This window comes from Filicampus tigris, chromosome 19, assembly GCF_054856515.1.
Source record: "Filicampus tigris isolate MCC_2025a chromosome 19, RoL_Ftig_1.0, whole genome shotgun sequence".
NCBI lineage: Eukaryota > Metazoa > Chordata > Actinopteri > Syngnathiformes > Syngnathidae > Filicampus > Filicampus tigris.
In genome coordinates this window covers 9,487,043-9,504,451 of record NC_141235.1, presented here as the reverse complement: position 1 = coordinate 9,504,451, position 17,409 = coordinate 9,487,043, and the positions used below count along the sequence as shown (strand labels likewise).

Genomic DNA, 17,409 nt, shown 5'->3' with positions numbered 1-17,409 from the left:
TGTATTTTGATGCACTTTGGATTGTTGCACACTTAGTGGTCATCGTCCTTGTTAGTGTTGTCTTCTCAGGGGTGGTGTTTCCATAATTTATATACAGCACATACGTGATCCTATCAAATAATCAAATACCTGTGCTTTTATTTTATTTCAGAGGCAACAGAGCTCACTGGGCTCTTCCTGGAGAAGCCTCCAGATCAAGTGACAGCTGTAAAAGGTTAGACCGGCAAACAGATGGATAGAACCCACTGCAATGCATGTTATCATGTATTGACTCTACTGACGGGTGTTTGTTGATGACAGGAACGGATTTGATCCTCATTGCAAAGGTTGACTCGAGCACCCTGGTAAAGAAACCTACCATGAAATGGCTGAAGGGAAAGTGGCTGGACTTGAGCAGCAAGGCTGGGAAACACATGCAATTCAAAGAAACCTACGACAGGAATACAAAGGTGTGTTAGGGTTCCGCACAAAAAATTGAAATGGGAATCAATTTCGTTGTATCTGCACCATACAATGACGATTAAGCGTTTCCATCTTCTATATATTTACCCCTAAAAGATCTACACTTATGAGATGATGGTCAACAAAGTGGTCCCTGGAGACGCTGGCGCCTACAGGTGCGAGGTGACGTCCAAAGACAAGTGTGACAGCTCCAGCTTCCAGATCTCTGTGGAGGGTGAGTGAAAGCCGAGCTGGGCTACTCTGAGGCTGCTGCGCATTCCGCATACACTGATGTTCTGGTTTGACCCGGCCCTAATGTGTCATCTCGGCAACCTCTCTCATTTCAGCCTCGCAGCAAGACGAGCATGTGGACATTTTGTCTACCTTCAAGAGAGCGTAAGTGCATTTCATACCTGCTCTCTCTAAAAGATGTGATAAGTGAAGGCCCAAAACGATAAACAATATGTGAAGACGAGTACTTGAGATTCGTGTCTGTGCCAGAGTTGTGAGCATATCAGAAGGCTCATTTCTTACCCTTCAAATTTTGCTGTGGCAAAATTGAAGCCAGTCAAACGGAGTCCCCACTACGCATGATTCTGACAATAAGGTAACCATTTGCAAAAATGTTGTGCTTTCGCTTTTCAGCCCTAAAATATTTTATTTTGAAAAATGATTAGCTTCTTCTCTGCTCTTCTCCGCTTTATGAAGTAACAGCAGCGCGGAACACACTCGTGTTAGCCATGCTAGTTAGCTAATTATCGGCCTTGGTGGTGAGTTTATGGTATTTATTTCATCAGTTGTAGACACTGAAAGACACTAACAGTTAAAGCTGGTTGCAAATGTTTGTTTCAAGACAGCATTGTAGTAGGTTCAAGCAGCTCCAGTTATTACTTGGAATATGCAAGTCATAAAACAAGTCATACAGTCTTGGTCACAAACAGTATCTGTACTTTAGTTAGGGGTTAATGTATTCAGTCTTACATTTTTTTACAACCATGAGCCAGTCTCTGCATTTTCCATTTCTTTATTGTCTTCATGGTTGAATGCATAATTGAGCTGAATTAATGTTCTACTTGCTACCGGTTAGCTAAACTGTGAAGTTAACGCACTATAGCTATCTTTGTGGGTTTTATAGTGACAGGTGAAGTAAGTTGTTGTGTCTCTTATTTTTGTGCTACAAACCTTAAACTGCCATTTATTTTTACTGATTTTATCAAAAAAAGATCATCCTTGAATCCTAAAATGTGAACAGCCAAGACTTGTCAAGTGATTTAATTCTTGTCTAAGTCAAGTCAAGTCATGAATACAAAGTCAATTTGAGGTTTAGCCAAGCAATTTCTAAGTCCCAAAACTGGCGACTCAATTGAGCCAAGTCCCTTGTTTTTTGAGAGTGTTTTCCTTCCACACAGGGATGCCGGCGAGGATGAGGGTGACCTGGATTTCAGCGCTCTTCTCAAAGCTGCCAAGAAGTGAGAACATCTTTGCTTACAATAGCAAGCACACCCTCACACTCTGTATAATTGTTTCATTAAAATACCTTTTTTTTCTATAACTGACAGGAAGAAACCTGAAAAGGTGGAGGAGGAGGTTGACGTATGGGAATTGCTTAAGAACGCCCACCCGAGCGAATATGAGAAAATCGCTTTCAAGTACGGCATTACCGACCTGAGGGGCATGCTGAAACGTCTGAAAAAGATGAAGGTGGAACCCAAGCACAGCGAGGGTGAGTCAGGTGCAGGGTGAATAGGCATGACAAGAGCATCTGAAGTAGGCGCAATAAGACGAAGGACAGCCAGAGGAGAAACAAGACAATTGAAATCCCATTTTCTGATTCTTCCCTGACTTGCAGCTTTCCTGACAAAGATGGAATCCTGCTACACGGTGGACAAAGGCAAGAGAATCGTTCTTAAGTGTGAGGTGATGGATCCCAACGCCCAGGTCAAATGGTTGAAGAATGGCCAAGAGATCAAACCTTCTGCCAAGTACATACATAAAAGCACTATCACACTCAATCATGTTGCATGCCTTTTTATTCGTACCATTTTTTTTAGACTGTGCCTATTCAACTTCCAGCAAGAAATATACTCTAAGAGACAGACAGCAAAATTAGGTTGTAAATTAGCCACTGAGCTCGGATGATGGGCAGTGTTTGAAAAATGCGCAGCTAAAATTATCGACTACGCAAAGTCAAACTTTGGACCGTTGCTGCCATCCACACATTTTATTTTTAGGTCGTCGTAAGAAGCCTCCCAGAGGGCTCAGTAAGTCACACTGCCAAGACATTTATGCCTTCTGTAGGCTAATGCTGATAAAATAAGACCTGTAATTCAACATTTAGCCCAGGACGCGTGAAGAAATGCACGCCATAAGAAATATTCTAGTCAACATTGTTGAGGTTGGCGATCAGTGGCTTCCAATACAATTCTACACTTTAATTTATAGCTGTGAATTAAGTTTGCATGACATCTGTTTCATTTTTAAATCTCCCATTGAATTGTAAATTGGCATTAATACAGTTAGCTCCAATGCTAGCGCTATAGCACAAGGCAAGGTGGTTATGATTTTTTTAGATTAGATGAATAATTTGTAGAACCCAAATGTTTATGGTGTTTCAAGATGTCACAAAACACAACACGTTCATTGCAATTCATTCTTGGAAACAAACAATTTTCTAGTATTAGCACATTAGTTATTTTGCTACTATGAATCTGTTACGTAAAATACAGATTTCTCTTTTCGAACGTAGGGAATAAACATATAAAGTGGTCATATAAAGAAATACTCAAATCAAAGACACATACCTGAGACATCTGCTTAAAGTACAATCTCAAAGTATTTTGCACTTTGTTACTTCCTACCATTGCATAGAAAACAATGACCGGCTTCTAACGTGTTATTTTCAAGGTATGTGATGGAGACAAACGGGAACATCAGAACGCTCACCATCAACAAAACCACTCTGGCTGATGACGCTGCTTACGAGTGTGTTGTTGGTGAAGACAAGTCTTTCACTGAGGTCTTCGTTAAAGGTACATCAACTTTGCCTTTTCGGTTGCATAGCGACACCATTTAAAAAAAAGCCAATCCTTTGCTGACCCTGAATATCCATGGTAGGATTCTAAAGTTCCTCCTATCTTGTTTACACCCAGAACCCCCCGTGACCATCACCAAGCTTATGGATGATTACCATGTGGTGGTAGGGGAGAGAGTGGAGTTTGAGATTGAAGTGTCGGAGGAGGGCGCCCACGTGATGTGGTCAGTATTGCTCCGGTCTCAGTCAAATTTGATAAGAGTTGGAATGTGAATAACATCAGTTTACTGGTGCCAACACTTCAAGTTTCCTGTCAAACTAAACATAAAACAAAGAGAATTACACTTTGTGTATTTCAAGCAAACACAGCTTTGCCTGAAAGTCCTCTTAGCTTAATGCTACTAAATGATGCAAAAAGCCACAAATGGGATAAGGAATAGCATCAATTTCAGTCTGATTGTATTTTTAAACACAAACTGTGGTGCAACACATGTAGACAAATCAATACTCACAGACATATATTCTTCATCATCTGAGAAGAATCACTAATATTACTGCAGCTTACTGGGGAGCTGCGGCCATTTTCGTGTACTGTATATGAATTTATTTTATTCTGCCCCAAGGTGTTCAAGGTGCACACACCAGAAGGCGCAGCACAATGCCCATTGAATTGAAGCAAAAAAAAAGGCAAAAGTGTTTAATTTTTATGTCCAAAATACTGTAAACCATACATATTATTCCTTTGACGAATAACTGCTAAATGTCAGTGAATTTTCTATTTTTATTTAATATTTTCACACAAAGCTACTCATCGAAATACTACTAGTACAGCTTTTTTTTCCATTAAGTTTTTAATTACCAATTATTGGCTTGGCAATTGACAAACAAAATATTTAGAAAGGTCGAAAATCAAATTGTATTCCTGTTTGTGTTATTTTCATCCAGGTTCTATGAGGATCAGGAAATTCTAAAAGACACCGCGTCCACAAAATATCGCTTCAAGAAAGATGGGAAGAAGCACACGCTCATTATCCAGGAAGCGACACTCGATGACATCGGAATGTACCATGCTTGGACAAACGGAGGCCATACCAAGGGAGAGCTGGAGGTAGAAGGTACGATTTTCACATTTTCACTTCATTTCCTTTTGAGTCCTTGCCATCTACACACTGCCGTAGGAATAATGGTTGAACTGGACTCATATGTCTAGGATAAACCTTTTCCTTTCCACTGCGTCCAGAAAAACAACTGCAGGTTTTGCAGGACATCGCTGATCTGACAGTAAAGGCAACTGAGCAGGCTGTGTTCAAGTGTGAAGTGTCTGATGACAAGGTCACAGGCAAGTGGTACAAGGACGGAGTGGAAGTGATGCCTAGCGAACGCATAAAAATGACACACGTTGGAAGGTAAAGAGGAGAGTAGTAAAGATGTAGGGGGAAAAAAAGCACACCTTAATGATGGTCCTTCCAACAGCGCGTCTCTCTGTCCTGTTTCAGGTTTCATCGTCTGATCATTAACGATGTGAAGCCGGGGGATGCCGGAGACTACACTTTCATTCCTGATGGATATGCTCTGTCGCTTTCGGCCAAACTCAACTTCCTGGGTGAGGGAAATAGAAACATTACTGAGGTGATGTGGGTACATTCATCATCAGCAGGCAGCATTAAACCTTCTCTTTTTCTCTCTTGATACAGAAATCAAGATCGACTATGTGCCCAGACAGGGTAAATAAACTTTAGTTACCTCACCTTCTAAGTCAGAGGAAAAGCTTTTTATGACTCGTATGCATAGATCGCATTGTAAAAAAAGATTTGCTTTCTCCAAACAAACCCTTTAAGATCCTCCAAAGATCCACCTGGACACCACTGGAAACATGGTGTCCCAAAACTCCATCATTTTGGTGGCTGGCAACAAGCTGAGACTGGATGTGGAGATTACTGGAGAACCAGCACCCACAGTGGTTTGGTCCAAGGGCGATAAGGTAATGATGTGAAAGCTCACTGGCTACACTCACTGGTAAAAACGTTAGGTCCTCTACAAACACTATTGAAAGAAAATAACACTCATTTGATGACTCCCAAGTCACTCACCACACCAGGCCAGGCCTTGCCTTTGAAAGCTACAAGGCCACCCCAGAGCAAGTTTGCCCATATTGGGAAGTAGTCACTTCATGGCCTACCAGAAAGTAGCCTAAAGGCTTTTCCCGCTGGTTTGGACATTATTAGACCATATGATATTCCTTTTGTGTCCCAAAGCTATTCCATTTTTTTTTTATTACTTCCTCAATTTTCTTCTTGCTTTTTATTGTTACAAGTCCACCAACATCTTTTGCCCTTAGCACTCTGAAATCACTCCACCCCCCTTTCCTATTGGATGCAGAGTCTGACATCTCAGCAACAATAATACCTGCACCTCACACGAACATTTTGTTGTTTGATAATGTAGAATCCATTTTTACCCGATTACCCCATTAATCAATGGGATCATCGGTCTAACAATATTTGATAGCTTCAGCCCTAGTTTCTAATATCAAAAAATTTCTATGGGTTTTCAGTCATAACACGGCCCCGCAAAGTTAGACACGCACTGAATTGGACTAACTAGCTGTGAGCAAAATGGATATGATGCTATTATTTTTGTATACATGCAGTAGATCACCTTTACAGTATGTGCAGAAATGCTATAATCCATACATCTGATTCTCGCAATGCTGACATGGACTGGTTCTGTAACCGAAGCTACCAGTGGCCAGGGCAAGTGAATTCGGTTCTCATGAACACAAAGTTGATCTGCCCTTAAGCTTCTCTGGTTAGCTGCTCTGAAATAGCTTTAGGACAAACATGAGCCCTGCTTCTAACCTTACAAATGGTATTTTCACTCTTCTCCCTTAGAGACTAGCAGCAATTCAATAGTGATAATGTCTGCATGTACTGCATACAATGGATGTCGTTCTACTGAATGTCGATATGTTATACTAATGTGAAGATCACACTCATATTGATGACGATCAAGGCGACTCTTTCTAATACTTACAAGTGAATGGAAATAGAACATCAGCAGTGTTCTGTATGTTAGCCAATCACAGAGACTTCGGGGCGCGTGAGGGTGGAGAGCAGGAAGGACTTGAGTTGCTTCATCATTGAGGGTGCAGAGCGGGAAGATGAGGGCAAATACACCATTGTTGTGACCAACCCCGCTGGAGAAGACAAGGCTGTGCTGAATGTGAAGATTGTAGGTAAGCTTACAGGTTTACCTCCTCCTTCCGCATCTGTGCATCGAATCAAACTATTTCAAAGTCATGATACTGAGCTCTATGAATACATTGATTTGAAGCATTCCAATTTCAAGTCCCACATTTCAACAACTCGGCGTTACAGTAAGTTTGACAAAAATGGCATTCTCTAGTAGTAAACCTTGCTGGTGTTTGAATTCCAGATGTGCCTGATGCTCCTGAGCACGTCAAGTGCACATCGGTGGGAGAAGACTGCGCCTCCATCATCTGGGAGCCACCCAAATTTGATGGCGGTGCACCAATCAAGGGTAAACAATGAAGACGTTAAACACGCACGCATGTTCCGTCTTTATCCATTAATGCTTTTAATCCATCAGGCTATCTAATGGAGAGAAAGAAGAAAGGTTCTTCCAGATGGACAAAGCTTAACTTCGACGTGTACGAATCAACCACGTACGAGGCCAAGAGGATGATTGAAGGCGTCCTGTACGAGATGAGGGTGTTTGCCGTCAACAGCATCGGCCTGTCCCCGCCAAGTCTCACCTCCAAGCCCTTCATGCCTATCGGTATATGTCACGGCCGACCCGTTTGCTTTCCTCAAAGGTTTTCCCCCTAGACTCACTGGCTCTTTCTTTCCGCGACCCTCAGCGCCGACAAGCGAGCCAACGCGTCTGACGGTGAATGATGTGACGGACAGCACGTGCACCCTGAAGTGGCTTGCCCCAGAGAGAATAGGAGCCGGGGGCCTGGATGGCTACATTATTGAATACTGCAAGGATGGAGGTGCTGTCTAAGACATACACTACTCACAACAATTTAGCGATATTGGGCTTTTGGGTGAAATTCAGTCTCTGGATCTCGGTTACAACCAGCTGATGACACTATGACACTCTAAACCTAGGTCAAATTCAGTTCACATATAAGGTAATAGTGCATTTCAAGTTCATTCTGATATTCCAACTGAAAACCTAAATCGATTATTTCAATAGAAAGTGATTAAGATTCAAATCCAGTTTTGTTTGTTGCATTGCTTTGCCCCCACAGATACTGAGTGGGTGGTAGCTAACACGGACCTGTGTGAAAAGCAAAACTATGTGGTGCGTGGGCTACCTGTTGGGGAGAAGATCAACTTCAGGGTGGTGGCAGTGAACATCGCAGGGCACAGTCCACCCGCCATCATGTCACAGCCCGTCACAATCCGTGAGGTCATGGGTGAGTCATCATTTTGTCCCTGGATGGAGATTTGAGGTTTGAATAAGATGCGTAATTAGGAACACAACACAGTATACTTACTGGTAAACAGCAAGGGTCGAATGAGTTTTTTTAATTTTGATGATGTGGTGACCGTCGAGTCTAAGTCGATTAATCAATGATGTCAATGATATTTTTTTCAGCACGGTACAGTGCAGTACATTAATGTTGTGGTTGTTACTAAATGATTTGCCAATGGTATCAAATTTTCAATGAATTTCTTCATTAGAGCATCCTAAGATCCGCCTCCCTCGGCACCTGAGGACAAAATACATCAGGAAAGTGGGAGAAAAGATCAACCTTACCATCCCCTTCCAGGTCTGAAAATAAGCCTTACAGTATACGATTCAAGATCCATCAATCACCATCATGTCTGATGTCGCAGGGTAAACCACGTCCTGTTGCAAACTGGTTCAAGGACGGCCAACCCGTTGACCCAAAAACGATCAATGTTCGTACCTCCAATGTGGACAGCATCCTCTTCATCCGCTCGGCAGAACGAGAGCACTCTGGAACATACGAGCTGGTTCTTAAGATTGAGAACATGGAGGACAGGGCCAGTTTCCAACTCAGAGTTGTTGGTAAGTACCCTTGGTCCGTGTCCCAGTGTTGCATCTGTATAAGCGCTGATTGCATTACGTTGCCATGAAATCCAATCAGAAAAGCCAGGGCCGCCTTTGAATGTGAGGGTGACCGATGTGTGGGGCTTCAACGCCGCTCTGGAGTGGGACCCCCCCACCGATGACGGCAACTGTGAGGTCACCGGATACACCATCCAGAAAGCCGACATGAAGACTAAGGTGAGGCAAAGATGGAAGGGGGGGGAGGTGACCAAGGTCAACGATCATATCATGTGGCAATATCGTCTCTCTGTAGGAATGGTTCACCGTTTATGAACACAACAGACGAACGCACTGCACGGCATCCGACCTCATCATGGGCAACGAGTACATGTTCCGCATCTACAGCGAGAACCTGTGCGGCCTGAGCGAGGAGCCTCGAAACAGCAAGAACACGGCCACAATCGCCAAGACAGGTGTGAAGCACACGCAGTACATTACTATATTTCTCTCTGTGACATGCGTGCACTTATGGCCGACAACGAGGCACTCTAAATCAAAACTACTAAAACTAAGCCAATCTAAACTACAATGAATTATTATATTGAAAATGAAAAAAAGGATAATACACTTGCTCTGAAAACTAATTAAAATGAACTGAATTAAAAAGAAAAATCAAAACAAAATCAAAATTATAATGAAAAATCCCAATCCTGGGGGTAACCCTAACACTAACCCTTATAACCCTGGTATATACTCAAGTATAGAGTGTGAAAACATTCTCCACATTCGGATCCCCATCTGATCTGCTCCTGCATTGCCACTCTTGCCCTCACAGGTCTGCAACTGAAAGAATCCCCCTACCAGGAGAAGGACATGTCCTGTGTGCCCAAATTCACTCAGCCCCTTGTGGACAGAACTGTGGTGGCTGGGTACAGCACTGCCATCAGCTGTGCCGTCAGAGGCTTCCCTAAGGTATATACGATCTTGTTAAATAAGGCCTGTGGGGTCCAAGTCATACAATAGCGTCACCGCCATTTGTCACTTGCAAACTGAAGTATCTGTCAAAAGACGTACGGATCTCCCAATGGTGACCTTTTGTACGAAAGGGTAATGGCTGCCTCATCTATTCTGAGACGTTTCATACCATTATTTCCTCAGCCCAAGATCGTGTGGATGAAGAACAAGATGATCATCGGCGAGGACCCCAAGTACTTGATGCAGAACAACCAAGGCGTGGTGACCCTCAACATTCGCAAGCCGAGCACCTTTGACGGAGGCAAATACACCTGCGTGGCCATCAACGATCTGGGCCAAGATGAGGTGGAGTGCAAGCTGGACATTCGAGGTTTGTAATTGCCTAGAGATGCCACAATAACTCACTTCAATGTAATTTCAGTGCAAGTATTCACTCTTTGAGTACTCACCAATATTGAGTACCGATACCTCTAGTACTTTTGGATATTGTATGTAACATTTCATTTAACACAGTGACAAAAAATTGTGAACAAAGACCTTTCTTTCTTACGTAACTGATGATTCGCCAATGTGTCAAACTGCCACAGTATAGCACCAGTAGGACTTAATGTCATTAATTTTGTTGCCTTAAGTATCAATGGCTGGTATCGGTAGCCGCCAGGTTTACCCGACACTTTAATATAAGGCCGTATCGGCCCGATACAGATACCCGGCATCTGTACTTGCCCATCTCTAGTATTTCTATTCTAAACATGGCTTTGGCCTGATCATAAAAACTGAAATTTTACAGACAATAAAGCAGCATATGTTCCAGCAAAAAATTGTGAATATGCATATTTGTAAATGCTGAACCACGAATAAGCAGGAGTTCATAAATAAATACAGTTCAGAAAAAATGACAATTTGTCTAAATACAACGACAAATAGACAACAATATAAAACATAAGCTTTACTGTACAGAGTAGCGACTGACTATAAAATAAAGCAGAGCATATAATACAAAATTAAGCAAAATTGGCATTTGTTGATAATGTTAATAATGGTGGACAATTCATCGGGTCCCAGGACAACATAAAAAAGATGACTTAATCACATTATGCTCATTCTTGCTGCTATTGCAGATGTATAAACAAAACAAACAAAAAAAGCAAACACCGAGCATAGTATGCAGGTGCTAAACACAAACATGCATAACTGAAGACATAGTCAGGTCTAATTTGTTTACATGCCACCTGTAGTTACATCCCCATAATGATTTTCGAGCGTGGTGGGGGAGCGTATCAATAACGGCTCGCTTCATCTTGTTAGCTGCCAATGCTATCGCTAACGTTGCTGCGAATACAGATACAGTATACTGCAGAACACACAAAAGATGCGGCTACAGAGACGTTTTGGGGCTTTGATGGCTTTCACAATCGTATGTGAACCTTGCTGGAGTACATTTGGAAGCCAAGAGAAAGTAATGAACTTTTGATTGACACGTCTTTGTTTCTTCGTTTATTTTTGACTGACACTGTCAGAAAGGTATTCATTTTACAATAGTTGGATTATTGTATTTGTAATGTGCAGCGGTGGCTTGAGGCACAATTCATATCAAGTACTAGAAAGGCCCCTTGATCATAAGTGAGCATTATTATATTTCAAAATGTATAATTTTGCTTCATTAGAGTCTGCAGGTGTACCTAATAAAGTGACCCATGAGTGTATGACAAGGTGCAAAACATATTTGGAAAGGAAAATTGAAAAGTTCTATTGAATAAGCTAGCATGCTAAAAACAGAGTTCAAAATAACGTCTCTCTGTAATCAATACTTTAGTAATGAATAATTTACGATACTTTATTTTGGACAACTGCCAATCAACTGTCCTGCTTTCCAACAGTTGCTGTGGATCCAAAGCAGGATTAAGAAAAGGAAGAGTCTGACTCCAACTCTGGACAGCGAATGTCAGAGTTTGTCATGAAGAAACCAAATAAATAATAATTATTTGTGTGTGTTGGATTTGCTCGTCCTTCATTTATAAACATTTTTCCAGTTTCTATTTATTTTGGCATGAAGCTGTAATTATGTCATCTCAATACATTCTGCATGATTATGGAGAGCTCAGTTTTTCTCAACAGAACAGTTTTTCTATTTGAAAACAAAATATGATCACTTTTACAAACAAAACTATAACTGTGTAACTATCACTATGAAGTGCTTTTGGTGGCCGTTAAAATGTGCTTTATACATTTTTTTTTTCAGTGGATGTATGTGGTTTTGGCATGTCTTTAAAAAAAACAAAACAGTGAAGTCAGTTTAACTGAAGTTAAGTGAAATTGGTGAAATGCTTACATTAGCCAAATATGTCCACCCTGTCATTTGTCCTCCCTGTCTGCTAGCTCACACATTTTGCTGTTTGCGTGTACATTCTCTGCTTGCAGTTAATTAATAAAAAAGTGTGAAAGTAATACAAATATTCTTTTGTAACAGCATGAAATCTAATTGATACAACAAATAGGGTGTACAGTAGAAAATCTAAAATTTTTGCTGCTGAAATCGCCAAGCCTCAAAAGCACCTTCTGACAATATTGATTCAAGCAGGACAAGAAATTACTGTACTGAGCAACACTGCCACTTGAAGGGAGCCTAATGCCACTGCAAGAATTGGGGTGACACCTGTGTATCAATCTGGTAAAGGTCATCGAGACATTTCCAAAATAGGGTCATATTTCTAAACCACTGGTTCTCAACTGTTGGCATCTAGGGAGTCGCATTTTTGTGAAGCGGATGCACGTACCGCAAGTCCACCGTGTCGCCTGATTAATTCCACCCCTATTATTTTTATGTGAAATCTATTCAAAGTCTGAAACAAATCAAAGGGAGAAGTCGACTGTAATGGATTGTTTTCCAAGGGTCCACCGTATTTAATCGCTGTCGCTCAAGTCTAACGCAATTACTCAAATTGCATTGGGGCCCATTAGTGCCACATGGCGTGCTGTAATTAAACACGCAAGGAGACAAGAGCATGACGCCAGGCTGTGGATGCAAGTCATCACCCGTCAGACTCCCGGTACGAGTCAGAGAGTTGACAGGCAGCGTACGGAGGGAGCAGGCGGCCGTTCACATCCGGCGCGGCCTGCAGGAGAGTCCAGTCATCCAAACACACGGACAGAGGAGGTGAGGGGTGGTATTGTCGTGTCATGCAAATTATTTTTTTTGTGGGACGGGGTCTATCTATTCCCAAAAGTCATAACATAATATTATAAGGTTTTTTTTTCCACGGACAAACCGGAAGTTGAATTAATTAGAGTTAAAAAAATTTTTTTTTTAAAAAAGACAATCTACGCAGCTAAAGAGACAGTATTGTAAGAAAAAAAAGTTGAAACATTGCACAAATAAAGTCATAATGTTATGAGGACAACATTTTAATGCTACGCGAATAAAGTTGCATATTTTGTTTTGAAAACTAAACTAAACTTTACACCTGCTCAGACCACGTCCAAGTAGTTGGACCAGGGTAAACAGCTGCTCTAACGCGATGTACCAAACCATAAATATGTTACCAGAGTGTATCACACCCTCCAAATCAATGTATGGTATTATATTTTTCATTTTTATTTTGATCACGAATGATCAGAGGCACAGATGTGCTTCCAAAAAAATAAAAATAAATTGAAATTGACCGTGACCACACTCACAACGGCGCAGCCCTCCTTATCGCAGGTCTGCCAGCTTGCTGAATTACCAACATCAAGAATAACCCGCCTCTGCGCAGAATTTATGTCGGTCACAAATACAAAGCCCGTAATGTTGCGAAAAATTAAATTGTAGTATGTGCATAGTACATAAGATAAATTTGAGAGCACTCCTTGGTGAAAGATGGCGTTCATCAGGAGGACGCCAAGTGAATTAATAAAGTGTCAACAATGCAAATTGATTTTCACACGCACTAACACAATCCATTTGACCTTACTGAGCATCTTGTCTTGTAATTGCGCTCTTGTGCTAATGTGCTTTTAGGGGAACTTGACCTTGAATCTGAAATTAAAAAAGCCTCCACAGTAATCATAGGATGATTTGATAACTCCTAAAATGACTATTTTTATGTGAAAATGTGCCAACACATTTACAATACCTTCTTTTAGTTAATTTCTTTCCTTTGCTTTGAAATTAAATGCATTTGAATGTTGTCAGTGTACCGGTATGTTCTTTTAAGAATTTGAATCAGCTACTTTTGTTCTCTTTGCCTTGCAAATGTCTTTAACTGTTCTGTTTGTCAATGCTTTTAAGTGTTGTGCTTTTGTGACGCACATTGAGTTGCCTTGTGTATGAAATGTGCTACACAAATAAAGTTGCCCCATCTTCAAAAAGGAGTTTGGAATTTTCAAATGAACAAATAAATAAATACATACATATATACATACATACATAAATAAGTATTTGTTTAAAGTGACAATATGACCTGACAGAAATACATAAAAAAAATTATGTGTGGGGGAATGGGGAAAAAATAAAATAAAAAATAAACACTCTCTGGTCCCATCTTGTATCTCCAATATGATGTTTGAGAAACCACCGAACCCAAGAAAAAAAAAAAAAAAAAACAGTGTCCGAGGAAAAACAACCAATCAGAAAGAGAAGTGAAGTGTGGCTATGTATAAATTTTGCTAGCAGTGTTAATACTGAAAACTCCCCATTCTTAAGTTGAAGTATAATGAATAAGAAGGCAAAAAATAAATCAAATCTCCTCAAATCACATCGACTAATAACTCATATAAAAGCTTGTGATGGGAACTTTCTGGATCTGCGATTATGTTGCCAATACATCTTCTAATGGCTATGCAATGATACAAAATGCAATGACACGGAGCGCTAAGTTACTTATCTCCGCTGTGAATTCCTCACCACTACAGAGCCCGGCTTTCTCTTTCCGCTTGTGACTCAGACTGCTGTGCATGACCTCTAATCCTGCTTTTTTTTTTTTTTCCTTCAGGGTATCCACAACGTCTTTGGTGGCCCAGCGTGGGAGGGTCAAGTTGTGGCTCCTCCGCACAAGCGCATTAACATACGCGGTTCCGCAGTAATCACATTACACGACATGATTCGCAACGAAAGAGGGGAAGCTCTTGTGTGGGTTGGAGGGTTATAAATGGCTGCAATTCTTTGTTTTGAGCATCCCGGCTATTTTTAGATTTGCTCTGAAGATAACAGATGCTCATTTTGCACGTGTGAATGAGAGCATTCAACTTGGCCTGGAATCCATTTCATAACTAATTAATTATCAGTTCAATATGTTGTCCTATTCACGCCACCCAGGATGCCGAAGTGTTGCAAGGAAGCAAGAAAACTCTTTTTAATGACATTTTTTCCACAGGCAGAAGGGTGTAAAAGGCACACCAATAAAAGGAAAAAAATAAAATTAAATAAATCATACGAGAATTAAGTCATGAAGTTCCGAATGATAACGCTGTTTTTCTCAGAAAACGAATTTGGTAATCTTTTGAGAATAAAGTGAATAATGTTTATACATTTGTAAAGTCTAAAAAATCAAAAGAAAATGTCTGAGAAAAAAGTGGCAATATTGTGAGAAAAATGCTAAAAGTCTTCATGTTAGGAGAGTCAAATCTTAGTTTTCAACAAAAAAAAGTTGGAATTTACAACACAGTCCTTTCGTTTTACGTGATTTTCAGGATAAAAGACGTAATCTCACAAAACGTATTTTTATGATAAAAAAAAGTTACAATCTTGTGATGATGTCCTTTTTTACAGTCCCAACTATAGGGGAAAAAAGTTGTAATGTTACAATATAAAGTTGCCTCTGAGGAAAAAAAACTCTTACACAACTGAAGTGGTAATACAAGAATGAAGTCATAATATTACAAGAGTGTTTTGAGAATAGTCGACGTTTTATGAGAATAAAGTTGTGACGTTATGAGACGAACGTAATAATATGCCCCTGGCAGCATGATAGTCCCACTATATTTTCTTCCCTGCCAGTTTGTTCAGGGAGTTAGGGAGCAACTGCAAAGTTCAGCATGAAAAGAAGCTTGATTAAACACTTAAACATGCTTTAATTAAGGTTTTTTTTTGGGGGGGGGGGGGGGGGGCGGGGTCGGTCGGAATTGTTGTTAGTTTAACCTTGTGCTTTCTGTAACTACCATCCAGGCATTGTGCTTCCAGCAGACGGTGTTAAATATTCAATGCAAGAATGTGGTCAGGTTTAATAGGCAGCACATGGGACTCAGTTTAATTAAAAGCTTTTCATTGTAATTGTGACTCTAATACAAGCCTATCGTTAATTAGCGACTCTGAGCATGTGCGAGAAATTGCGGCGCTGGAGTCACCGTGCATGGAGAAAAAAAATTCTGAGAGGACATCATGTCTGGAAGAAAACTAACACGTTTGTTGGCGCGGATGATCATTTTAGCATTGAGAAGTACAGAAGTACCTCGACAAATTTCAACTGTTCCATGACCATGCGTGTTTCTTAAATCAATCTTCCTTATTGGAATGAATGGAAAAGCCTTAACTCCGTACCATGCTCCTCCAAAAACACAAACATTTTTTAGTAATATTTTTTTAAATGAGAAAAACAACACTGTGGTAGGGGTTGACCTGATTAGTTGACTAGTCCATTAGTCTGATTTACTACTCTGCATTGCCTTTTCTTACTTTTACACTCTAAAAGCAGTTTGGTCAAAAATAACCCAATATGGCCGAAAAGGGACTGACCCATCTATTTGGGTTATTCATGTAACACAAAAAAGTTGGGTCAAAATGAATAACCCACAAAATAACCCAAGAGTGGGTTGTTTAGTATAAAAAATTTGGTAGTTAAATGGGAAATTAATTCGACCCAATTCCTTGGATTAAATGAGTAACCCCAAAAGTTGGGTCAGCCCGTTTCTGCCCCCGAACTCTACCCAACAGTCTTTAGAGTGTACCAAATTTACTCCTTTACGTGAAATGGGTCCGTGGCACAGAAAAGGTTGGTGGACTGTGCTGAAGAAATATCAATGACGTCATCGGAAATAGAACAGTGATTCTCAAAGTGTGAGTAAGAGTACCGCGTTTACCTCGCTTATGTTTTCCGATGATGCCAAGCTTAACTCAGTGGACATCGTGTGATTATTTTCCTGACCGTTCAAATTCTCGGATAGAAAAAGACATTAGGCAAAATACCTCCATTATAAACGGAAAAATGAATGTGAACTGACAGTGGGTGGATGTTGTCAACTTCTTTCCTGCCATCTAGTAAGCAGAATGCCTGAAACTCACTTCTTAGTTTAATTTTAATCGCAACACAAAGCAACCAAGCGATGGCACTTAACTCGAAAAAAAAACTCCCAAGTTCGGGCACTTGTAAGTCAAGGTAGCACTGTATATGCAAAACCGCAAAGAGCAAGTTAGGCATTTTAAATAAATGTCAGTTCATTTCCAAATCAGGAGGAAGCAGAGGAGATGGCGAGGGGAGGCCTCCTCTCCACATAGTTGATTATATAATTCAGAATGGATAAAAGCAGGCTTAGAAAAGAACGTTTTCACTAGCTGACAGGCCCATGACTCACAGTAAATGATGTGGCAAATTAAACACAAATTGAGCTAAAAAAGTTCAGATCCCGAGGAGGACTTATGATAAATTCTATTAAGGAGGAGTCTTACCTGATGGTATGACTCACTCTCCAAGGTCCCGCTCATCAGCGCCCAAAATCTTGGGCAGTTTTTGTTCCCAGAGTCATGAGAATCTTCAACAGTCAACTACAACACCGGAAAAGTTGCATAATTGTTATTGTACAGCATTTCTTCATATCATAAACAGGAGATATTTGCTTAGTAAGTCTTATTACTTTTATTATTAAATCAGAGTAAACACCTTCTCGTGGTCCCGGGGGACGGTGTGCATTAAAATGGGCCGCCACAAATAAGTGGGGCATGA

At 40.7% G+C, this 17,409-nt stretch overlaps 1 protein-coding gene and 1 long non-coding RNA gene across 6 annotated transcripts in view; one reads left to right on the top strand and one right to left on the bottom strand.

Moving 5' to 3' along the window:
* Nucleotides 1–11,969, top strand: part of LOC147129364 (myosin-binding protein C, fast-type-like) — a 23,043-nt gene extending 11,074 nt beyond the window's left edge. For 4 of the 5 annotated variants that reach the window (XM_086017155.1, XM_086017157.1, XM_086017154.1 and 1 more), the window contains 26 exons: nucleotides 152–214; nucleotides 301–449; nucleotides 559–676; nucleotides 789–837; nucleotides 1,851–1,910; nucleotides 2,001–2,164; nucleotides 2,291–2,423; nucleotides 3,346–3,470; nucleotides 3,591–3,696; nucleotides 4,418–4,587; nucleotides 4,713–4,878; nucleotides 4,969–5,075; nucleotides 5,167–5,196; nucleotides 5,311–5,453; nucleotides 6,548–6,707; nucleotides 6,908–7,012; nucleotides 7,082–7,270; nucleotides 7,353–7,487; nucleotides 7,749–7,916; nucleotides 8,185–8,273; nucleotides 8,341–8,536; nucleotides 8,616–8,755; nucleotides 8,832–8,991; nucleotides 9,354–9,490; nucleotides 9,677–9,863; nucleotides 11,374–11,969. In XM_086017155.1, coding sequence (XP_085873281.1) covers nucleotides 152–214; nucleotides 301–449; nucleotides 559–676; nucleotides 789–837; nucleotides 1,851–1,910; nucleotides 2,001–2,164; nucleotides 2,291–2,423; nucleotides 3,346–3,470; nucleotides 3,591–3,696; nucleotides 4,418–4,587; nucleotides 4,713–4,878; nucleotides 4,969–5,075; nucleotides 5,167–5,196; nucleotides 5,311–5,453; nucleotides 6,548–6,707; nucleotides 6,908–7,012; nucleotides 7,082–7,270; nucleotides 7,353–7,487; nucleotides 7,749–7,916; nucleotides 8,185–8,273; nucleotides 8,341–8,536; nucleotides 8,616–8,755; nucleotides 8,832–8,991; nucleotides 9,354–9,490; nucleotides 9,677–9,863; nucleotides 11,374–11,399 — 3,275 coding nt within the window. In that variant the 3' untranslated portion in view covers nucleotides 11,400–11,969. The remainder of the gene's footprint in view (nucleotides 1–151; nucleotides 215–300; nucleotides 450–558; nucleotides 677–788; nucleotides 838–1,850; nucleotides 1,911–2,000; nucleotides 2,165–2,290; nucleotides 2,424–3,345; nucleotides 3,471–3,590; nucleotides 3,697–4,417; nucleotides 4,588–4,712; nucleotides 4,879–4,968; nucleotides 5,076–5,166; nucleotides 5,197–5,310; nucleotides 5,454–6,547; nucleotides 6,708–6,907; nucleotides 7,013–7,081; nucleotides 7,271–7,352; nucleotides 7,488–7,748; nucleotides 7,917–8,184; nucleotides 8,274–8,340; nucleotides 8,537–8,615; nucleotides 8,756–8,831; nucleotides 8,992–9,353; nucleotides 9,491–9,676; nucleotides 9,864–11,373) is intronic. The other variant, XM_086017158.1, reaches the window with a different exon arrangement.
* On the bottom strand, nucleotides 7,895–17,409 carry LOC147129363 (uncharacterized). The gene is made up of 5 exons (XR_015082631.1): nucleotides 17,347–17,409; nucleotides 17,136–17,231; nucleotides 8,545–8,750; nucleotides 8,415–8,464; nucleotides 7,895–7,935 (listed from the first exon to the last, which is right to left on the bottom strand). It is a non-coding gene; the product is annotated as an uncharacterized LOC147129363 (long non-coding RNA).